At 33.2% G+C, this 24,309-nt stretch overlaps 3 protein-coding genes across 3 annotated transcripts; all 3 read left to right on the forward strand.

Annotated features, from left to right (window-relative positions):
- The first annotated feature begins 12,294 nt into the window (after window positions 1–12,294).
- On the forward strand, window positions 12,295–16,207 carry LOC133317249 (uncharacterized). Its single transcript, XM_061519097.1, has 6 exons — window positions 12,295–12,701; window positions 13,481–13,548; window positions 13,659–13,781; window positions 13,903–14,724; window positions 14,825–15,041; window positions 15,195–16,207. Exons 1-6 carry the CDS (start codon window positions 12,425–12,427, stop codon window positions 15,737–15,739), a joined length of 2,052 nt encoding a protein of 683 aa, XP_061375081.1. The 5' UTR covers window positions 12,295–12,424; the 3' UTR covers window positions 15,740–16,207.
- A 1,906-nt stretch (window positions 16,208–18,113) lies between these two features.
- LOC133317238 (uncharacterized) lies at window positions 18,114–20,131 on the forward strand. The gene is made up of 3 exons (XM_061519077.1): window positions 18,114–18,237; window positions 18,332–18,413; window positions 19,977–20,131. Exons 1-3 carry the CDS (start codon window positions 18,121–18,123, stop codon window positions 20,129–20,131), a joined length of 354 nt encoding a protein of 117 aa, XP_061375061.1. The 5' UTR covers window positions 18,114–18,120.
- Window positions 20,132–21,424: 1,293 nt separating this feature from the next.
- LOC133317216 (heavy metal-associated isoprenylated plant protein 19) lies at window positions 21,425–22,299 on the forward strand. Its single transcript, XM_061519055.1, has 3 exons — window positions 21,425–21,493; window positions 21,604–21,685; window positions 22,133–22,299. Exons 1-3 carry the CDS (start codon window positions 21,425–21,427, stop codon window positions 22,297–22,299), a joined length of 318 nt encoding a protein of 105 aa, XP_061375039.1.
- The last annotated feature ends 2,010 nt before the right edge of the window (window positions 22,300–24,309 follow it).

Below are 24,309 nucleotides of genomic sequence, written 5' to 3' on the forward strand. Positions count from 1 at the left end.
GCCCCCGTTGGTAAAAAAAAACCGCTATATCTGTTATAAATTTCATGATCCAAAATACTTCTTGAAATAGGAAGTTGGAAAAAGTGGTTCCTTGCTTAATTAATAGAGAGTAGAGACTAAATGATCACAATAGAAATTGAGCCCCAAATCAAATAATGTTTAATGAGGTGGCTGTTATTCTTTTTTCTCTTTTTCAATTATTTTACAGACATATAATCAGTGTTTTAAAACCTCACCTCACCTCTCGGGTTGACCCGGGTCAACCCGAATGACCCCTCCCCTGTGAGGGTTGGGGTCACAAGTTAGACCCTATATGAACATTGACCCCTCCGACCCCCAAAACCCGACCGGATTTTAACGACTCCCGGGTCAGAGGGGATCACTGCATGTTTCTTTTTATAAAAAAAAATTCCTTGATACAATGTCGTTTTATTAAAAAAATAAAATGAAAATGCTTACAAACCTAAATCTAATCGTTTTCTTCTCTCCCAGTGACCTAGACGTCTTCAATCTTCACCTCGCTGCCGTGAATCTTCGAGAAAAGGTAAAAAAAAATTCCCATTCAAATGAAATCCTTACAGCTGTTGATGAAAAACAAAAACTCATTCTTACTTCCTTTAAATTTTCCTTTGTTAGAGACCATATCAAAAGTGGCTGGTTATTTACTTACAAAGATTATCAAAGTTTCTTCATCGTTCAAATATGCCACGAACATTTTTTTACAGAAGTCTTACGAATGGCGCGGCTAACTAATAGAAAAGGGCAAAGAACAATTTTGTCTTGCGAGTGATTTTATCTTGTGGTTTGAATGATGGAACACGGTACTTGTTTCATTTATGTCTCGTTTCACAAAAATGTCTTTCATAGAAATCAGCATTTGTTAAAACTTTTGCTTGAATGCTGAAGTGTTATTGTGTTTATCATCGTATGATAGACCTTTGCTTGTCATTAGTATTTATTTTATTATTTGTAATCACATTCTAAAGTTTTATACACATTATCAAGGAATTATCTAGACCATTAAAGACATAGTTTCGATAGAGGAAATCAGAGTGCTTCCATGCATCAACCGCAGACACATTAACCTTCTCCTTAGCATGTTGTTCTCCTTCTTTCAACTTAGAAGCATCTTCTATGAAAAACGTGTCAGAGTCAGGGTTGTCAAGTAGAAAAACATTTTTTGTTTCCAACGCTTGAAATCAAACCTATTGCATTTTTGAAAAAATTGTTGTGAACTCTATGGTCCTCCTTTCGAAACCCGAACATTCATTCTTCTCTCAGCCGCAAGTTTGTTGTAATGTCTTTCTCTCTTGTTGCAAATTATCAAACACCCACTCAATGCTTTATTGAGACTAACACTCATTCTCCTTTCAGCTGCTACAACATCTCACCCTGCTTCAAAACCTTCTAGGTAACTCATTTAACTTCAATTTCTCATCATGTTTATTAAATTTTTCACTTAACACATGCACTTCTGCCATCGCTCCTCGCCGGTAAGTTCTCTTAATGCAAGCGATGTACCCTAAGTTGTACATCTTCACCTCTTCTACCTTTTCCGATCTCTCACATTTCAATTCCATATCCCTAATTTTAAATTTTTCCCTGGTTTTTTTTTCTATTTATTTCGCTCTTCAGGCTTCAAGACTCCGCGAAAGTACGCAAACTGAACACGACAATGGCGCAGCTCTAACAGCCCTACCTGATGGAGCCGCGCGCGATGGTGATGGGAGTCAAGAGGTGGCTTAGTCGTTGGTTTGCTTTCAATAGGTGAGGATTGATTGTATGATGGAGGATTAGACCATGGAATATTTCAAGGAAACAAGACAAATCCAACACATGAGAAACTAATTGTGGTTTTTTTTACTTGCTTCTTTATATTTTGTCATGGTATTTTGAGGGGAAAATAAAAAGTAAGTGATTGTGTGTGGCTGTGAGATGAAGCATTTATATATTTTAAGCAAGAAAACTTCTGAAGCATAGACCATCCATGTGCTTAGCTTCCTGCTTTTGATTTCATATTGTCCTTTCACCTTCTAGATTTTTAATCATGAAACCCTAAGGCTGACCTTTGTTTGTGTTGAGATATTCAAGTGTGATGAGTCCCACATTGGTTGGTAATGGGCTACGTGAAGAGTATATAAGTGGAAGCACCCATGAACCCAATGCCTTAAGGTTTTGGGTTGATACATGGTGTCGGATCCACTTGCTACGGTTGATGTAGCTTTAGCTCATTGGTGGTGGCCCCTACCACGGGGTACTTAGTTGAGGGGGAGCTTACCAATGGTGGGATTCACACTTGAGAGTAAGATTGTTGGGATATTCAAGTGAGATGAGTCTTACATTGGTTGGTAATGAGCTACGCGAAGAGTATATAAGTGGAAGGACCCAAGAACCCAATGCCTTAAGGTTTTGGGTTGAGACATGGTGTCGGATCCACTTGCTTCAGTTGGTGTAGCTTTAGCTCATTGGTGGTGGCCCCCCGCCACGGGCTACCCCTGGATCCGCCTGACATTGGTATCATAGCCAGGTAGGGCTCGAGCTAGCCTGGTGATTGGCTATGAGGCGAGTCGAGTACTTTGCGCTTGGGGTGCTCGGTTGAGGGGGAGCATACCAATGGTGGGTTTCACACTTGAGGGGGAGATTGTTGGGATATTCAAGTGTGATGAGTCCCACATTGGTTGGTAATGGGCTAAGTGAAAGTATATAAGTAGAAGGGACCTATGAACCCAATGCCTTAAGGTTTTGGGTTGAGACATGGTGTCGGATCCACTTGCTACGGTTGGTGTAGCCTTAGCTCATTGGTGGTGGCCCCCCGCCACGGGCTTTCCCTGGATCCGCCTGACATTGGTATCAGAGCCAGGTTGGGCTCGAGCTAGCCTGGTGATTGGCTAGGAGGCGGGTCGAGTACTTTGCGCTTGGGGTACTCGGTTGAGAGGGAGCATACCAATGGTGGGTTTCACACTTGAGGGGGAGATTACTCATCACACTTGAATATCCCAACAATCTCCCCCTCAAGTGTGAAACCCACCATTGGTATGCTCCCCCTCAACCGAGCACCCCAAGCGCAAAGTACTCGACTCGCCTCCTAGCCAATCACCAGGCTAGCTCGAGCCCTACCTGGCCATGATACCGCAAACTTTAATTGGATTGGATCAGTTTTCAGATTGGTTGATGAAAATCGATCCAATATATTAATTCCCCTCTATCCACTTGGGCCTTTCCCTCATCATAACCGAAAAATTTCTAAACCCAAGACCCATTAACTCATCAACTAAACCCAAGAAAAAACCTAGTCACATCTCATCAACAAAATTTCATCTGTGTAGAGCTTCATATCTCATTGCCCAAATAAAAACTATATTATCGTTTACTGATATTTTGTATTTCAAAAAAATAATAATTTACAAAGCCAATTCATACAAAAGATGTTATTTGCACAATAATTATGAAACAAAATTTAGGATTTTCAAAAAATCGAAAATCGATTCCATCTAAACATAAAAAAATTGGATTAGATCGGATCAGATTTGAAAAAAATCCAAATCGAATAGATGATTACATGATTAAACCGAAGGGATTGGATCCGATAATTTTTGCTTCCAAAACCGATACAATCCAGACCACGAACACCCCTACTTATAGATACAATAATTGAATTCCTTCTTGAAAGACCCATGGTCTTGGTACACATGTGACAACTTCTCTGAAAACTTTCTCATTATATGCCACATACAGATCGATGTTTGGTATTTCGAAAAACTTTAGATACTACATTGGTAATTGCCTTGTCCTGCAATTTCAACTACATGTGTAAGTATACAATCACTAATATATGAAAAATTCAAAATATGGAATTAAATTGATTGTACCTGGTCAGTAATTATTGCGCCTGGATGTTTTTCATTCATTGCTCAAAGTCATTCCTCAAATAGCCACACAAAAGTATCTTCAGTATCATCTTTTAATAGAGCACAACCAAACAAGATTGACTGTAAATGATTATTCACACCGACAAAGGGTCCAGAAGGCAATGTATATTTGTTAGTCCTATATGTCGTGTCAAAAGTGATGACATCTCCAAAAAGCTCATATGAGTATTTGTACCTCGCATCAATCTAAAAAAAACTTTCCATACGATCCTCAGCGTCATACTTGATCGAATAAAAGAAATTTGGATTCATTGATTGTTGTCTATTACAATAACGTACCACGGCTTGTGCATCCCCAACGTCATACATTTTCCTCCTTACATTTTTCATATGATTATAACAATCTCGACTGTCAGACAATAAATCATGGCATCTGAGGATGGTGGCCACCTTTCTAGTGGGCAAGCCCAAGTCATTGAATTTTTTAACTAATGATCTAGCAACATTAGGCATTTGTCTATATAATCTTATATATAGAACACTTTTTGAAGTGCCCAAACCATGATTATGGTTGTCGTCAAAATATGTAATTCTCCACATGTTTGTGTCTCCATTCATAGAAGCCTTGAGACAAGCTTTACACCCTATGCATGATGATTATGTATTCCTTGATTTGGTTTGACATACTTCACCCATATTGTTTGTCTTCGGTGTTGGATAACCTTCTCTAGCACATGTTAGCTTCATGTAATTCTTCTTGGTTTGTCGTGCCCGGATTCGAAAACCTTTTGTCATACCAAATGCTTTGTACAAGTCTCTTACGTCTTTCCTTTAAGAAAATTCCATTCCAACCTCAATTGAAGTATCAATATTCTTTGTCGGTGTCAACAGAAGGACATTTGACATACTATAAATTAAGTCATTATGCGTGTGCTCTTCCATTTCATGAGGCATGTCATATTCAATCTTATCACTAAAGTCAATGTAATCTATTGGATCGTCATCAATATGAAAAAAGTCGTGTAAAATTGGTTCACAAATAACACATGATAAATATCATGAGAAATTGAGTTGATTATTCATAACAATGAATTAGTAATATCAAGATTAATTAAAAATTTACGGAGATAGTAATTAAGACAAGATACAGGTTCGGGAAAAGAATTTATGGCCTTTATTATCACAACAAAAAGACTTTATCAATTATTTTAAAATTCCACAAATTAATTCTTTTCAAATATCCAACCTATCTAGAGTAGCCTTTGTGGTGAGTTCATTTGAATCACACCTAAGAGTCTGAAACACCTACTCAAGTGGCATGTTTTACTGTAAAGAAACTCAAGCAATTTTTTTTTTTTAAAAAAATCCAAAGCAAAACCATAATCCAAAAAAAGAGAGAGGAAAATTTGCACAAAATAATACCTGAACTTGAAATTCTCAACACCAAATACAATAATACAAAACCCATAAGCACTCACCAACCCCATGATTTATTAATAAAAAATTGAAAAAAACATGGTATGATAACCAAATACAAACAGTTCAAACTGCAAACAATTCTATGTACATTTAAAAAAATATATATTGAGTAATCAAAACTCAATTGAAAAAAAGCATGGTATGATAACCAAAAAATCAATTGAAATAACACTTCACTCGGTCATCACCAACAAAAATAATCAAAATTTGAGAAAAAATAAAAATCATACCATAGAAGAGAAAGAATGACAATGAGGTTAAGGGTTTTATTTGCCAGCGATTGTGTACTTACCCACGCCACCTTTACCGGAAACGACAACTGTACTATCCTTCACGCCATCAATGCAAAGATGCTTCACGTAGCTCCGAACAGTTCCCAGCCTCCAAGCACACCACAAAACACAATACAACAACATCGAAACATTCAAATAAATGAATAGACAATTCAATGTTCATAATCAGATCCTCCAACTTCAAACTGATGGAACCCAACACATCATTCATCAATTTCTATATGCTCAGTGAAATTAAGTAAGACCCGCTTTATGAACCCTAAGGAATAAGCCCATGTTGGACATTTTTGTTTAGGGATAGGCAAAATTAGGTTTTTTAATTGATGGTCGTATGTGTTTTTCGTTCTTTTTTTATCGAGTTTTTCATTTTGGAAGAAGTGATTTTCGTTACCAGAATTTTCGATCTTGGTCATCGAGGAAGAGAAAAAAGGGAGGACAGAAAGAGTGTGGGAGAAAGTAAGAAGCAAGAAAAGGGGAAAAATGTTTATTTTATTTGCAAATATCCACCGCTGGATGAGGTTGTAATCGAACGGTATTGAAAGGGGTAGACAAAATAACCTATCCATATATATATGGGGAAGGATATTGTAACAACCAAGTTGTGTTACTACCATGTTACTACCAATCAATCTCACCGTTAGATCGATTATGTTGATCCAACGGTTATATTTATTTCCATCTTTGTATGGTTATGATTTCCCATATTTAAAGTGAAAACATTAAATATGAGAAATCATAACCATACAAAGGTGAAAATAAATATAAAGTATTAAATTTGGAAAATTATGACCATACAAAGATGTAAATAAATATAACCGTTGGATCAACATAATCGATCTAACGGTGAGATTGATTGGTAGTAACATAACTTGGTTGTTACAATATCCTTCTCCTATATATATATATATATATATATATATATATATTTATTTATTTATTTATATATATTTATATATATAGACACCGGTGTCAAACTTATTAATTAATCTGTAATTCCAATAAGTGATAATCGTTGATTGACGGAAATCAACTATTAGAATTTGATGTCAAAATTCAAAGTTTGACATCGGTGTCAAAAGATCCTATCTCTCTTCACACACACACACACACACACACACACACATATATAGGGGCATGATCCTTTGACACCGGTGTTAAACTTTAAAATTTGACACCAAATCCTAACCGTTGATTTATGTCAATTAACAGTTATTATTTATTGAGATTTAATAAGTTTGATTCCCAATAAATGATAACCGTTGATTGACATAAATCAACGACTAGTATTTAGTGTTAAATTTCAAAGTTTGACAACGATGTCAAATGATTTTTCCACACACACACACACAAATATATATATATATATATATATATATATATATATATGTGTGTGTGTGCTTATTGCTTCTCAAGTCACTTGAGATAACTCGGCCACTAAATTATAACCGTACAAAGATGTATCAATGGTGATAAAGGAAGATAAAAAAAATGGAATCATAACCATTCAAAGTGAATCAATTAATATAAAGAAATAAATAAACAAAACGACGTAGTTTTGGAGTGACCAGATATAAGGTTATCTCAAGTGACTTGAGAAATAATTTTCTTTCTTTCTCTATTTATATATGGGTTTTATAATTCTCATTCAACATGAGAATTGAAATCTTCCTACACACCCTTCGATTTCCGTGCTGACGTGGGTCCTGTACATAATTTTTTCTAACATGTGGGTCCCACATATTTTTTGTAGATTTCAATTCGCATGTAACTTGAGAATTATAAAACCCTTTATATATAGGGCTTTACTTCTCTCTACCCATACAAAGGTAGGTGAAAGCATTAAATGCGAGGAATTATAAGTTATAACCAATCAAAGTTGTAAGATTTATTTTTGGACGTCTAACAGCCGGAGAAATGAGTTTATCCCTTGGACACATATAGGTTTATCATTTTTCTGTCATAAGAAATAAAATTATCTTCAACTACGTGCTTTTGAAAGTTAAGAGAACTAATGAGGGGTGTTTTGGTCAAATTTATATTTTAAAGAAACAAATAAAATTACAAATGCACCCTCATTAATTTCCTTAATCATCAAAACGACATAGTTTTGAAATTGCACGAGAAGCAATTTTTTCTCTCTCTCTATATTGTAATGTGTGTGCTTAAATTTAAATGTCTGTGCATGTGTATTTTTCGGTTTCCAGTTCTATCATTACAATCAATTAAAAACGGAAAAATTTAGATAACAATTTATATGGGCTTGTGGTGTTTATTGTTAAAATATAACGCATGCCAATTTTTAGAAAAATGTTAAAAAAATTCCTTATGATTTTCCTTAAAATTATTTATCCTTGTAGTTTTTTTAATTACTTATATTGTATGTAATTTTTTTCATCCAACTACACCTGTTAAAAACTATATCAAGTGGTCCATTTTCCCCCTATTAAGAAATACAAATACTAAAATGAGAATGCTGCATGTGATTATGATTATATTAATGCATGCAATTGAGGCTAGTGATGACGATGATTTTTTTCTTCTTTTGTTTCACATTAATTGTATGAATTTAATTGATACAGAGTGCTTTGCCGCAGTTGAAAAATTCAACCATTTTCCCCCACTCTTCCTCGCATGGGTGTCTTTATTTATTTTTTTGACACTCATCCCCATCGTGCATATAATGTAAAGATTTATACTCCAACTTGTTTCGTTTAAGAATCAAATCAAGAATCTTTATGCTCTATTTATTTTGAGATTTTAATGATAGTGGTCATCTTGCATTTGTAAAGTCATATATTGATATAACGATTTCTAGGAAAATTATCTATTTTGCCTAACGTGACTTCGTGTTCTTGAAATTTGTTACTTTATCCAAATATTGTCATTATGGTTAACGCTTAACATGTTTAATAGTTATTATTTATTCACCGAATAAATTAATGCGAGTCAAATTGAATCATTTCATACCGCACGTACTGCATTTGTGACATTACTTTCTAAATTAGTTTTAGGATTCCTTTTTTCTGCAGTTAATGCAGATAATTATCTGCAGTAAATACAATACGAGGTCGTTTTGAGACGGAAATCATGGTATTTTTGTAATTTTAATTTATTTCAGGGTTATAATAGTCTTTACATTTATAATTTTTTAAGATTTCAATACCAAAACGACATCGTTTTGGGAATAAATGCAGATAACTTATCTGCATTAACTGCAGAAACATTTTTCCCTTAGTTTTATCATATTACATATATAAATATTAAAAAATATTTTAAATTCATTTTTTAAAAGTATAACTTTTTTGGGTTCGCTTTTTCTGCAGTTACTGCAGATAAGTTATCTGTAGTAAGTCAAAACGATGTCGTTTTGGGACGGAAATCATGGTAATTTTGTAATTTTAATTTATTTCAGGATTATAATAGTCTTTATATTTATAATTTTTTAAGATTTCAATACCAAAACGACGCCGTTTTGGAAATAAATGCAGATAACTTATCTGCATTAACTGCAGAAATATTTTTCCCAACTTTTTTTTATGGGATTAGTATTTGTTCTTTTAATTGACATATAATTATGTTATTTTACTCAAAACTACTATGTTTTATGGTAAAAGAAACAAAAATCATGGTAAGAGAAAGCGAGATATTTTTTTAATTTAAATATTAAATAAAAATATAAGTTTTAACTAAAATTACTGTCCTTTAAAAGAAATATTTTTTTCCTTTTTTATTTTATAAAATTTTATAAGTTTTTTCATGTATTTTAATATATTTTATTCAAAACTACAATTTTAAATTTTAAAAAAATTATAATAGGAACTAGTTTATAAAACAGTCAAAAGAAAAAATATTTTGGAAAACAGTTTTTAAAGATATATGAAATTATGTTATAAACTTTTTTTTACAATGGGTCAGATTACATTTATAAACTTTTTTTTACAATGGGTCAGATTACATTTATAATTTTTTTTAATTACAACTCTTACCAACTTAAGTATGAATTATGAGGAGTACATATACTTGAAAGTATACTTTCTATAATTAAAGTTGTAATAGTTGTAAATAAAAAAAAGTAAATGTAACCTATCCCTATAAAATATATTTTGATTATTTATATACATTTTAAATTTCCGATAATGTATGATCAATCTCAAACATAAAATAAGATAATATAATTTTATAAAACTAATTATGCAGCGCATTTAAAGTATGTTATATGATATGCTTTCTCTCTTTTATTCACTCTTATTTAAGGAGCCCTGATTATTACTATTTAACATAAATAAATATGACCGAAATTAATAACCTAACAATTAGGTAATGATGAAGGTAACCAATGGGTGCAACTCAGTTGGTAACTTGACGCTGAGTTAATGGGGTTGGATATGTGCTCGATTCCCGCTGAATGTATTCTTGGGGAGGGGGCTGAACCTTTAGCCATCACTGTTCCCCCGCACTCCGGATTAGTCCCATAGCCGGCTCAAAGAGTCGAAGCTCGTGGAATACCGGAGGGAGCCAACTCGTCTCAAAGAGATAATTAGGGTTAGGTAATAAAAAAAAAAAAAAAGTAACCATGAAGGTGGAAAAATCATGCTGTCGAAGTACGGAATTCGAATGAGAAAATCATGTACTCCTTTTGTGTTAATTAATATTTTATTTGTTTTAATGTTATTTTATGATTACAATAAATTAAAAACCTATTAAAATTACGCTTTAACATTTCTAATGCGAATGTAGATAAATTAGCTACATTTGCTCCCAAAATAATATTGTTTTGGGTTGAAAAATTAAAAAATTATAATAAAAAACTATTATAACCCTGAAATAAATTATAATTACAAAAATATCTTGATTTTCGTCTCAAAACGACGTCGTTTTGGACTCAATATAGATAAATGATCTACGTTGACTGTTGAAAAAATGAACCCTTAAAATTATCTCATTTTGTTAAAGAATTTATGATCAAAATGTTATAGAAACAATTTTCATCCAAAATATTTTATTTCTAAAAGTAAAAATTAACCTAAATTGAATATGTATTGTAGGGTGTTCTTCAACCGATCCAAACCGATTCAAACTGCGGTAACCGAACCGAAAAATCAAAAATAAAAAAAAATCCGCAAATTTTATTTGGATTGGATCGGTTTTCGGATTGGTTGATGAAAATCGATCCAATCCAAACCGATTCAATATATTAATTTCTCTCTACCTACTTGGGCATTTTCCCAACCATAGCCTAAAAATTTCTAAATCCTAGACCCATTAACCCATTAACTAAACCCAAGAAAAAACCTAGTCACGTCTCATCAACAAAGTTTCATCTATGTAGAGTTTCATATCTCATTGCCAAAAAAAAGTTATATGATTGTTTGCTGATGCTTTTGTATTTCAATTTTTTTTTTACAAAACCAATATATACAAGAGATGTTATTTGCATAATAATTATAAAACAAATTTTAAGATTTTTAAAAAATCGAAAACCGATCCAATCCAAACAGAAAAATTCGGATTGGATTGGATCAGATTTGAAAAAATCTAAACCCGAATGGGTGATTACATGATTAGACCGAAGGAATTGGATAAAATGATTTTTGCTTCCAAAACTGATCCAATCCAGACCGCAAACACCCCTATTGTATTGTTTTTAGCTATGTTGCACCGATACCGATATGAGACACGAGATTCGACACGACACGACACTCCGACACGTTAATTCTAAAAAATATTAAATTTTGACACGTTAGGGCACATTTTGATATTATATAATATTTTTAATTTAAGTAGTGTACATTATATTTAGTATTCAATAATTTAACAAAAAAATAAACCTAAACTTATAATACCTTTCAATTTTGCAATATCCCAAATGTTTATATTAAATTCAATAAAATCAAATTCAATAAAATCGTAATCGTAATCTAACGAATCTAATAGCTGGAGCTTAAAATGCAACGCAACATAACCGTTGAACATTTTTTGACACGACACGTTAGAATTTTTGAAGTGTCGGTATTTCATAAATTTTTAGCGATAATTTAATTTAATTTATTTTTGGATTACATCCGGGTGCTTCATAAATTTTTAGCGATAATTTAATTTAATATATTTTTGAATTACATCCGGGTTTCCCCACAGTCGATAGCCATGAGACTAATCCCTCGCACAAAGCAGTAAAGTGCTGGCCACAAAATGCTTTTCATTCATAAGAGTTGGGGTTCGAACTCCCAACCACTTGCTTAGGGGCTCACGTGGTTAATTTAATTTATTTTTATTGTGACAAATTTGCTTTTTACCAAATCATTTTTACTTTTTGTGTTGACAGCTGGCAACCAAAAAGAGCGAGTCTTCAATTCTTTCTTTTCCACACGGCAATTCCGGGCACCACCATTGATCTCCTTTGTCGCCTTCGATTTGCAACTTGTGAGTTTTTAAAAAACTAAAAAAAGGAATAAATGGCAAAAACGTAAATCAAATCCATTTTCGGGGGGCACTTTCGGAATTCAAAGTTGCCTCGTAACTTCTTACGACTTTCCTGCGAGTCATCGTGGCGAAACAATTCTCCACCGTTGGATCAGCGTCCCTGTTCTCAGATCTCGAAACCCTAGAAAATAGAAAACCCCCGAGCCTGCGGTTTTTTTTTTTAAGTAGCAATTCAAACCCCCCTCTCTCTCTCTTCCCCCGTCTTCTTCGTTTTCCTCAACAGAGTTTTTTCTTTTTAGAGAGAGAAAGTGTGCACCAAACGCAGAAGAGTCTTTCGTCGTTTATTCGTTTTCTTGGTTCTCAATGGAGGGATTGGCGTCTTCGGCGGCGGCGACGACGTCGTTTCATGGCGGTTACGTTAGCTGGGAGGAGGTGTTCTTGTCGAGCGACAAGGGAAGGAGGGAGGTTCATTACATTCTCAAGAGGAAAGCCGGTGGTTCGGATCTGGCTGTCATAGGCAAAGAGAAGAGCTTGACGCACACGTCTTATCACTATGCAATAAAAAACGCTTCTTTGGGTCCCTCTTTGAAGCTCAAATCACGCAGAGAGGTCATTGATTGGTTGGATTCAATTGTTTCAGGTTCGTTCATGAACCTCCAATTTTTTTTTTTTTTTTTTGAGAAAAAATGTTGCAATAACTCACCCTTTTCGGTTTCGGTATTTGGGTTCGTTCGTTTTACGTCTGGGGTTCATCAACATCACATCTTTAATTCTAAACGGGTTGAAAGGTTGGCGAACCCTAATAAAAACCAGGAACAGGTTAAGGGTTTTTATGTAAAACATTGTTTTTTTTTGGGGGGGGGGGGGAGGGTTTCGGTTGCACAATTTTGTCTGTCGCCTTCGAATTTTCGTTTGGGTTTTGATGAAAGATTAAATTTTGGATTGATTCGAATGCCTTCCAATTATCCTCTGATGCCACGGTTGCTTTTTTGTTGTCGGGTATTCTTTTTTCTCTCCTTTTTCTTTCGCGTTCCGTGTTGATTCCGTTGTGTTGTGTTATTTTTTTTTCTTTCTCCATCATTTATGATTGGTTTGCATCTGAGTTCTGTAAGCCTTTCAGGGATGGCATCTCTCGACCTCTTTTTAGGTTTCTGTTTTGCAAATTATTGTTAAGGGTGAGATTTCCAGGACTTGGATCTAAAATTCATTTCTTTGTTTAAATTTTTTACGACCTTATAAAAATAATTTCTCCTTTTTTTTTGTTAATTATTGTTTTCATGGAGTAGGTGGCATATCTTTTTGTGTTAATTTTTGATTATGATGTGTTACTTTTTAAGGTAAAATTTTTATTTTCTGGATGCTGTTTTTTTTTTTTCTATTTGAACTAAAATTTGTGCTATTTGCTTGTGAATTTTTCAGATTCGTCTGCCGGGGTTGTGATTAAGATGGGCAAAGATGGTTGTGAACTGGAAATGGGAACGTTGAAGGTATTGATTATGCAGATATAAAACTCCTTTGCATTTTCTTTCTGTATTTGTTGGTCTGCTCTGTAATTTGTGTTAAATCTCTTGTTCAATTATTCTATTTGTTTTTTCAGGACGATCAATTGCAGAAGCCGCGCCATTGTACCAAAGAATTCACATGGTTAGGGTCTCCGTCGACCTGTAGGAAAAAAAGAAAGCACTACCAATCATTTAAGCGGAATGGTTTTCAGATATCTGTGAGTCATCATCTTTTCTGGTTCTTTATTTACTTTTTTCATCTCCTGTTAGCGGCACAGCAATTGTAATCTGACTCTCATAATTTGTTTTTTGTTCCTTGCCTTCTCAAAATGTTTTCAGGTATATGATTTTGTATTTGTTCTAGCCGAAGAGGACAAACGTCTAGTTGCCTACTTGGAAGACCTGTATGAGGATTCCAAAGGCAACAAGATGGTTGTGGTACGCTGGTTTCACAAAATTGATGAGGTTGGTATTGTTTTGCCTCACAGTTTTAGTGACCGAGAGGTTTTCTTTTCTCTTTATCTTCAAGATCTGAGTATTGAATGCATAGATGGATTGGCTTTCGTCCTCAGTCCCCAGCATTACGAAAAGTTTCAGAATGAGGCCCGTGATACTCACTTGGAACCATTCGTATGCTACAATCAATTTGATATTGATGAGGTCAAACCCTTTGATATAACTCAAATTAAGGGTTACTGGAAACAAGAAATACTCAGGTACATGTATGTCCACTCTGACTCAAAGTCTCTTGGGAGTTCTGGGCAATCTGATGATGACCTAGAACTGGAAGAAAACCTCCAGTCTTCTTCTGGGATCAGACCTAAGAAGAGGCAGCCCTGTACAAAAGTTGAGGGCAAAGATGTGGTTGATTCAGCTGCTCATAAATTGGAAAATCCAAGTAATTGTAAGATCAATACCAAAATCAGTTCTGGGAGCAATTCCTTAGAACTGGTTGGGCCCACCCCATTGGCAATCTCTGAAGGGTCAAATGAACATGCTTCAAAGTATTTAGTTGTAGGTTCCCAAGTTGAGGTCCTTTCTCAAGACAGTGGGATTAGAGGATGTTGGTTTAGAGCTTCTGTCATTAAGAAGCACCAGAATAAAGTCAAGGTGCAATATCAAGACGTTCAGGATGCAGCAGATGAAGCTAAGAAGCTTGAGGTGTGTTGAAACAATCTTTTACCTTTGTAGTTTTTTTCGAAGAATTATTATGAGTATATGCAGAGACTAATATTTTGTTTATTAATTTTCTTTTGTGAAGGAATGGGTTTCAGCTTCTAGAATTGCAGTTCCCGATCATCTGGATATTCGACTGCAAGGGAGGACCAAGATCCGGCCAGCACCAGAGTCTAATAAAAGTGAAATATCCTGGATGGGTGATGTTGGCTCCATTGTCGATGCCTGGTGGCATGATGGATGGTGGGAAGGCATCGTTGTTCGAAAAGAGTCTGAAGCTAATTATCATGTTTATTTCCCAGGTATGGCCTGCTGTTATTACATTTTGCATCTTGAATTTAGGTTTAAACTTGGTAATGATATTTTTGGTCCATGGATTATTAGGTTGCTCTTTTTTTAAATTCTTTTTTCTTGGTCTAATTATGATAAACCCTTATGGTAATATGTCTTTGCAGGGGAAAAGGTGGTGTCAACTTTTGGTCCTGGTAACTTAAGACAGTCTCAAGATTGGACAGGGGATGGGTGGGTGAATATTGGGCTAACCCCTGATCTTGTGACTTCTATATTATCAAGCTTGCCAACAACACAAGATACCTCCAAATCCAATGACAACAAATCAACTGTAGCATCTACCGGAGATGGAAGACAAACTAATCAGGCTGATACTTGCTTGGATTCTGAAAGAGATAAATCTAGAAAGCCTGTAGTGGTTCCAGATCTTTTGAAGGATGATTTGATATCCCAGTTAAGATGGAAGTCATCCCGGAAGAGAAGGAGAAGTCGAGGCAGAAGCAGTACCTCTTACCAGAAGCCCCGGTCCAAAGGCAACCAGAGGAGTAAGAGTAAGTCCCCAAAGACTCTGGAGTCGGATTCTTCTGACAGTTTTGTGATTCCGGCATCATTGAAAGTTGATCATGATGACTGCAAATACGTGGGGGATCCTTCCATTTTCAGTTCTTCAGTTGTGCCTTCTTTAACTAACTTGGTTATGTGTAGGTGACTCCATGATTGATTTCTTTAGAATGATGTCTAGTTTTCCTGTTCTCTTCTCATCCCTTTCCCTAGAAGTACATGTGTTTAACCCTTGGTGCATCCATTCGGTGCCTGTCTTTTTTTGAATTCTTCATCCAGGGCCTTGTTAACGGAGAAATTGTATCCTAGGTTAGTCTTTTCCTTCTTCCCCTTTTATCTAGTTAGTTTGTGCAATTTATGGCATCGAAGCTTCACTGGATTTGGGTGCTTGCAAGGATGATGCCATTCAAGTTTTGGCAGAAAAGTGTAACGTCGTGGTTTAAACCGATGACGGCTTTGACATTTAGAAAAATAGTTTGAGCTGTTCTTTTCATATAAAATGTTTCCAATGTAATCTGTGTAACTTCCTCCAATAAGAATAGAAATTTTACTTTTCTTGTGCTTTTTTTTTTATCGTGTATAAATGTACATATATTTCTTTTTCTTTTTTTTTGGGTACATCAAATGTATATATATTTCAATTAATGGGTATTCTCATTCTACCATTTTTACAATTTTTTACGTGAATGGAGTTTTGGAATGTTGTATTCATTTATTTTCAGAATGAAGTGGTTGGTACTAGTTAATTAGAGTGATTCTACTTGTAGTACATCAATAGAAGTACATGACAATCTAGAGAAAAGTGAGTTTGTTTCATTTTTTTTTTTAGTAAGCCGAAAGCTTGAAAGTGTAACAGTGGGAACTATATTTTTTAGTGTATAAGAAATTTAATCTGGTAAATGACTTAAAAATTTCTCCTGTTGACAGAGATAGGAATCTAGTTGTCTATAGTAATCCACCCTTTCAGCTTAGGGAGCTCCTTTTAAAAGATTCTCCCAACGAGCAGTCATCGTTGTAGTTTTCTGTTTTAGCCCCTCCTTACTTACCAAAAAAATAAAAATAAAAATAAAAATCTTCTGTTGATGAGATTAATTACTGGGCTGATATTAGTATATCATAACAAATGACATATAAAGAAAGAGTAAATGTGGTAAAAGTGTAAAGAAGTAAAAATATATTTACAGCAAGTTAAGATTTTATTGGTGTCACCTTGTTGTTTTTAATGCAATGCAATGATAAAATTTGAGTTCGAACTCCACAAATCAGCATAAAGTTGAAGCCCACGATATTGTATTAAGTTGAATAGGAGACCTGTACTAGTCAATCCAAATCATTAATATTAGGTACATGTGCGCATTCATGCACTGTTCAGCGTTTCTTTGACGTGTTGAGTTTGATCGTGTATACGACTTGAATATCAAGTGTAGAATACTAGATGTTCAATGCCTACTGTGTACTGAGTCACTGACCCTGAAATGGATCACCTCCAATTTACAAATAAATTAAGATAAGAATGAGGAGCCACTTGTTTGACTTTAGCTACGCACTTGGACCTACGGTCGTGGATCCAATGCTTGTACCCTTTAACATAAAGAATAATCAACATTTAACAAAAGACTTCATCTTTTACACTTCGGCGCTACTCTTTATATTTATTTAAGCCAGGGCACTGTCAAAAGACCACCAACAACTACAACTTGTATAAAATCAGCTTGGCTTGTTTTTCTTGAAGCCGAGCCAAGATTAGTTTGGTTCCCTTAAACACCATTAGTTTAGTTGATTCATTGAATTAGCTTAGTGACTGGTTTAGTAAGCAAACCTTCGTTTGTTAGAAGGATTTTTTTTTTTTTTTTTTTTTTGTAGGATTCCCATGAAATTGAAAGTGATAATCTTATTTATTCACCTTTGGTACAAGATTTTTAAATTTTTTTCGGGAATTCGATTTTCTCGGAATTTTATTTTGTGTGTAATTTTTTTTGAAAAAATCATCCAAGAATATCATTCAAAACGTGGTATTTTAAAATTTTTATGGCAAAGGAAAATTTAATACAACTAAATATAGCATCAAAAAACTTAAATCAATATTCCTGAGAATATGTTAGTCTGCCAAACAACTTTTTGATAACATTTTCAGAAAACTCATTTTCTCATCATATTCCTGAAAATCGTGATTCCCAGATAAATTTTTTTTTTTCTTCTACCAAAAGCCCCAATAATTGTTGTGTAGAAAATAATAATAATTATGCAATGTGTGGGGTTGCTTGTGCACGTTAGTGTAAGAATAATTAATCTCTGTCAACTTAGGCATAAAACCCTTTTCACTTTACCATGCTGTTCTGTCCATTTTGCTTGCCCACCAACTACTAAACTATAGAGATGGGATTGCTCTATCAGTGTGGAAGGAAGGAGCTGTTCGTAGATCATTTTCTTCACATCTTTCTCTCTTTAGGATGGGATTGAAGTTTCAAGCCTATTAAATATACATTTATGAAGGCTCTTTATGAAACAGCAGCACACCTAATCACAATTATGGCTTTTGAAGATGGTGCTAAAAAGGAGCTTCAGGAAGTTGGTATAAAGAACTCAAAGGGTGGTTCTCTTTTTGGGACTAGTCTAGCATCTATGGAGTCTTTGTCCCTGCCACTGGTCTGTGTTTTTGCTAACTCTATTTTGAGTTTTGACCATGGATTTCTAGAATATCCTCCTGCCTGATGGTTTGGTTCTGCTGTTATAAATACAGGTTCAGGAGGTTGTTCTTTCTGCAGATATGCAATGTGAAAAGTGTCAGAAAAGGGTAACTGACATTATTAGGAAAATGAATGGTAAGCTTATTTGTTAAATTCCCTTCATTGAAAAATTTGCAATGCTACCTTTTAAGATGTTCATTAGTTTGTTAAATTGTTGATTGATTTGAAGCTCTATTGAAAAAAAAGAAATTCTTAGAAAGAATAGGAGCACTTAAACTCAATGCCCTCTCCCTTGATTAGTTCACAAAACGATAGCAGAGAAGAGAGAGATGTATAACACGAACAAATCTTTAGTGCTACTAGCACCAAAGATTCAGTATATCCCACCAATAAAAATATTACATGTCAGTTAAAGTTTTATTTTCTCTGACAATTTTTTTTTCTCTCCTGTGATGTAATGCTCTCATTGGTGAGATGCACTGAATCTTGGTGCAACAGTAGCACCAAAGATTTATTCGTATAACACACATCATAACAGGTGGTCTTATTGGTTTCCACCAAGGAATAGCCTGGCATATGTTTTGGCAGCTAGTGTGGGGGAACTATTAATTTATACAACTTTCATTTTTGTTATTTATTTTTGGGTAAATTATATTTACAAATTTTTTATTTATAAATTCTTATAAAATATATTATGCATTCCTTAATCACCCATGTTATTGTTAATTGCATAATTGTCACCTTCTAATTAGTCTGAACTTACACCTACATAGGTAGTTTACATCTAAGCCATTAATTAGGCCACATAGGTATGAAGACACAGAAAAGCATAAAGCCGTCATAAGATTATCGTTTAGCAAAGGACGATTCACCTAAATATAATATGGGAATTATTCTTCTTGTGTTAGTAGGAAAAACCAAATTCATTCTTACACTAACAAAAATTTATGGGTCTTATTAGTTAAAAAAATAAAAAATAAAATAAGGAAACACAACAACAAATATCGAAGCGTTGAAGAATATTGTTTTTTCCTACAGCAGAAAAATAAAACCCATATAATATATGCTTTTGTTTCAAATATAATATAAAAATTATTCCTGAATTTTTATATATTATATTGTTTTTGTATCAGGGCTTTCATAATTACGCGATACAGAGTTTTGCTGGTTTTTACCCATCAGCTTACAAAAAAAATAAAAGTGATACAGAGTTTAACCCTTGTACTTCTATTCTTTTAATAAATAATATATATATATATATATATATATATATATATATATATATATATATATATATATAAAAGGTAGGTCAATACATTATTCAATACATTATTCACTCTCTTCAAACTCTTTTCCCCACCTTAAGAGAGCCTATTAGAAATATAGTATAAATACGATTATGTATCTTAATCGTTTTTTATATTATATTTTTAACATCGTTCACAAAAATTAGCCACTGTTCTCATTTTATTATTCCATATATGTTGCTGGTTTGATTGATTAGATTAACAAACTATGAGAGCACTGGGTTTTGTTCCTTCGTAGGAACAATTTTATCCATATAAGGATTCTCACGTATTAAATTGAATTAGTTAATAATGCTTTCTATTTCATGAACTTTAAGATAAAATTGTAATGGTACTTTCTCTTGTTAACTCTTGATACATGCCTCATTTTTTTATTTTTTTTGATCTTTAGTAGAGACAGAGTCCGTGGTGGTGAATGTGTTGGAAAAGAAAGTGATACTCACTTTTAAATTACCAACTGTTACTCGGCAAATTACTCCCATCAACAGGAATCCTCTCCCTAAAGTTGCCATTATCAAACGTATATTTCGCTCTTCCCGTGGTTAACTGCTACTTACCAACTATCCACATTTTCATATGAATAATTTGTAGATTAATTTGACATTGTACAGAAGAAGTTATTGTTTTCATGATTGAATTTGTTTTGTGAATTTGACACAGTAGAAAGATTATGAATTCATAATTTAGAACAAATTTTTGGTAGATCCGGTATATCAAATTTGGTACACTCATTTATTAAAATGGGTAATTTTTTTTTTACTTTAACCTTTGTTTTTTTTATGGATTCGCTTTTTCTAGGTCAATGAAGATAACTTATCTATATTGAATTCAAAACGACGTCGTTTTGAAGTAGAAATAAAGGTATTTTTGTAATTATAATTTATTTCAGGATTATAATAGTCTTTGTCATTATGATTTTTTAATTTTTCAACTCAAAACGATGTCATTTTGAGAATAAATGTAGATAACTTATCTATATTTAATTTAAAAATATGAAAATCTTTATATATATATGAGGTAGGATCCTTTGACACCAGTGTCAAATTTGAATTTTGACACCTTATCTAAGAACCATTAGATAAAAAAAGATCAATGGTATCATATACTTACAAATCAGAGCCGTTGATCTTTTCTGATCTAATGGCTCTCAGTTGAGGTGTCAAATTTTAAATTTGACACCGGTGTCAAAAGATCCTACCTCTATATATATATATATATATTTCTCTATGTCCCTTCAAACTTTCCTCATTTAGTGAACTCCGTAATACTAAAGAAATATTGCATGATTGAACCTGTTTTTTCCAAAAACGCTACAAAATTAGAGGTTGAGAATTTTATATGTTAAGGGGTTACCTTAATGCTGATTATAAAACTTCGATAATATATAAAAGGGTTTTATGTTTATTATTTTACATAACATAATTTCACTTTCCTACACACATATTAAAGAGGTGGGGTCCACATATTTTTCTTTCTCTTTCATCATTTCACTTTCTCTCTCACAATTATTGTGTGTGTTGGAAAACCCACTTATATCATGTTACATAACATTAATAAAACCCTATATAAAAAGGTGCTTTATAGTTTAAAGTGTAGCTTTAGGTAATGCAAACCATGTGCATGAGGAGATGCTTCTCCTTGCCATGTTGTTTTCAAATGAATTAAAGGTTACGGTGAAGTCAAGGATAGAAGGACTCATAAGACAAACAACTACCTCTTAGCTTAGTAGAATCAGATTCCAAAATGAAGAAAGATAAAATCTTATTTATTTTAGACAATACATAATTATAAGTATAAGTTGATCCTCGACCTCGAACATTCATACAAAGTCTTTTCCCTATGCCTTTTGGCTTATCCAAGGTGAAACCAATCGTGGGTTCCGTCAATTCCAACCCCATGTCAACAAAGGCAAGTTTTTGTTCTATTCCCACAAAACATTGTTCTTTTCAAAAGTCATTTGATCATTTTGGTCATGTGTTTTATAGATTTTAATGTTGGTTACTTTTTTACAATTGCAGTATTGTTGCATGGTCATGAGAATCAACATTGACTGCAATTCTTGCTGCAGAAAATTAAGGAGAATCATTCTAAGGATGAAAGGTATATGATTTAACAATGAGTCTAATTTTGGTTGATGCAAAATTCAAAACATATATAGTATCGGTTTAATTTATTTGGTAAATTATTTATCAATTTAATACGAGTGTGCGCGTTTAAGTCACGTATCACCCTATGCGCAACTTATACAAAAATCAAAATGTGTCTACCACGTGTCACGATTTGCGTATGAGATACGTGCACGACTTGAACGCGCAGTGTTAGGATACACGTCTTATATTGGTGATTGTTGCATAAGTCGCGCATGAAGATGATGCATGACTTAAACGTGCACACTCCTTATCCACGTTTCACTGACAATAGAATGGTATATAGTTTGTGAAAAAAATTAACCAATTATATATTTGTGTTTTTGCATGGTCAAAAAGCCATTTTTGTTAATTTATAAGTGGGAAATTCTAACAACCTCTTCCTCATTGCATATTGAAGGGATAGAGACCAATTTGATAGAGAAGCAACAGCGCACCGTATATGTATGTGGAAGATTTATACCAGCTGAAGTTGCAATAAAGATAAAGAAAAAGATGAACCGTAGAGTTGAGATCCTTGAAATTCAAGAACTTGAAGGGGAAGTTCAAGAATTTGAAGGCATATAAACCAGAGATAACAGAGAGAACATTGAAACCTTCAATCAGCCAACCATGCTTATGACATAGTGTCTACAATATTAGGCTACTTTTGCAAACGAGGTTCCAAACTATTTGTAAATTGTGGTTACTCTGTTTAAAGGAAGAAGAAAATGGTAGATTAATACTTATACAATACACGATTACAAAATAAAATATAATTAATACATTGTAAATAATAAAAGTTAATAGTTCTCAAAACAAATATTTAAAAAATATAATTAATTCCATAATTTTTTTTATCTTGTTTTATGTTTTTGAAACAAAATCTGTTACTGCTTAAACTGAATGTACACATTTTAATAATCTAAATAAAATTTTATTGGAAAAATATATTAAATAAGTCTTAAATAGAAATATATACATTATATTTATTCTAAAAAAGAGTTAGGAAGTTGATTATTTTATTTGGTTTTTAAAAATCTAGTTACAAACAAATAAAATGATTAAAAGTTGTTGAGCGTAATGATATTTTTTGATTGATGTATTTAACTCATTGGAATTTCTTAAGCAAGAATGAAAAAATTAATTTCATTATCAATTTCATTCTCTGGCTACAAAAGTTATGCCTTGTTTGATTTCCAAAAAAATTATGTCTTGTTTAACACATTTAATATACCAATTTAACTTTTAAGAATATAATTAACAATAAATGGTAAAGTACAACTAGACACATTTATAGGAAATAGAGTAAACACCCTTTTTAGTCCCTGTCAATATCTACGAAGTCCTTTTTAGTCCCTGGCAATAAAAAATGACCAAATTGGTCCCTGAAATTACAAAAAAAGGGTCATGTTAATCCTTGTGTCAACTCCCAAATATGTAGAATGACTCTTTTCTTGTACTTTCAGGGACCAATTTGATCCTTTTTTATTGTCAGAGACTGAAAAGGACTTCATAGATATTGTCAGAGACTAAAAAAGATGTTTACTCTAAGAAATAACATCAAATGCTAAAAACAATAGCATGGGCTATTTATAATGGTCAAATTCGAAGCGACAAACGGTGCACCATTTTCATTCCTTATTACTACATTTGATTATTGCTAGCATTAACTAATATTTAAATTTAATTATTATTATTATTATTATTATTTTGTATTTTAAAATGGTTATTTTGATCTCTAAAAAAAGGAAGCATTACCGTATAAAAAATATTGACAATTGAAGAAAAGTATTGATGTTATAAATAAGAAATGAAACAATTTAAAAATGTATTAATAAAATCAAATAATATCACATAAAATATTCATTAATAAAATTAAGGGATAGGATATTATGACACCCAAGTTATGTTACACCCATGTGACACCCAGTCAATCTCACCGTTAGATCGCTTATGTTGATCCAACGGTTATATTTATTTCCATCTTTTTATGGTCATGATTTTCCAAATTTAAAGTGAAAGCATTAAATATGAAAAATCATAACCATACAAAAATAGAAATAAATATAAAATATTAAATTTGGGAAATCATGACCATTTAAAGATGGAAATAAATATAACCGTTGAATCAACATAAGCGATCTAACGGCGAGATTGACTGGGTGTCACATGAGTGTAACATAATTTGGGTGTCACAATATCTTATCCCTAAAAGTAAACATATTCAAGACAATAAAGGATATTCAAATCCCATGATGATTATTGATCAAGTCTTTGAAGAACATGTGATATAAATATTGCTTTCAATTAATATTCATCAATGTATAATTTTAATATGTAATGTGTAATTTTAATATTATTTGTGTTTAAGTTAAAATAACCAAATGAATGATTATTTTACTTTAGAGAATATGGCCTTTTTTTCCCCCAACCGATTATCCACAAATTCGGTTCGAATACAGTTGAACCCAAATGAAAAACGGTGTCCGAGACTATTATCTCCATAGCCAATTTCGTATTAAATAAAACACGAGGGATCCATTTCCATTATCTCCCTAGCCAATTTCTTGTGTATTGTCGTGTATATATTTGTAT

The sequence above is a fragment of the Gastrolobium bilobum genome, unplaced genomic scaffold (assembly GCF_033153095.1).
Source record: "Gastrolobium bilobum isolate Gb01-03AN ecotype WA unplaced genomic scaffold, APGP_CSIRO_Gbil_v1 utg1269, whole genome shotgun sequence".
NCBI lineage: Eukaryota > Viridiplantae > Streptophyta > Magnoliopsida > Fabales > Fabaceae > Gastrolobium > Gastrolobium bilobum.

What these genes read in the sequence shown, in the direction of transcription:
- LOC133317249 (XM_061519097.1), top strand. Translation starts at nt 12,425, where the DNA reads ATGGAGGGATTGGCGTCTTCGGCGGCGGCGACGACGTCGTTTCATGGC. An exon ending in TGGAAATGGGAACGTTGAAG is followed by an intron (nt 13,549 to 13,658) that starts GTATTGATTATG and finishes TTGTTTTTTCAG; the next exon opens with GACGATCAATTGCAGAAGCC. An exon ending in ATGAAGCTAAGAAGCTTGAG is followed by an intron (nt 14,725 to 14,824) that starts GTGTGTTGAAAC and finishes TCTTTTGTGAAG; the next exon opens with GAATGGGTTTCAGCTTCTAG.
- LOC133317238 (XM_061519077.1), top strand. Translation starts at nt 18,121, where the DNA reads ATGGCTTTTGAAGATGGTGCTAAAAAGGAGCTTCAGGAAGTTGGTATA. An exon ending in AGTCTTTGTCCCTGCCACTG is followed by an intron (nt 18,238 to 18,331) that starts GTCTGTGTTTTT and finishes TTATAAATACAG; the next exon opens with GTTCAGGAGGTTGTTCTTTC. An exon ending in CATTATTAGGAAAATGAATG is followed by an intron (nt 18,414 to 19,976) that starts GTAAGCTTATTT and finishes TTTGATCTTTAG; the next exon opens with TAGAGACAGAGTCCGTGGTG.
- LOC133317216 (XM_061519055.1), top strand. Translation starts at nt 21,425, where the DNA reads ATGCCTTTTGGCTTATCCAAGGTGAAACCAATCGTGGGTTCCGTCAAT. An exon ending in CCAACCCCATGTCAACAAAG is followed by an intron (nt 21,494 to 21,603) that starts GCAAGTTTTTGT and finishes TTACAATTGCAG; the next exon opens with TATTGTTGCATGGTCATGAG. An exon ending in AATCATTCTAAGGATGAAAG is followed by an intron (nt 21,686 to 22,132) that starts GTATATGATTTA and finishes TGCATATTGAAG; the next exon opens with GGATAGAGACCAATTTGATA.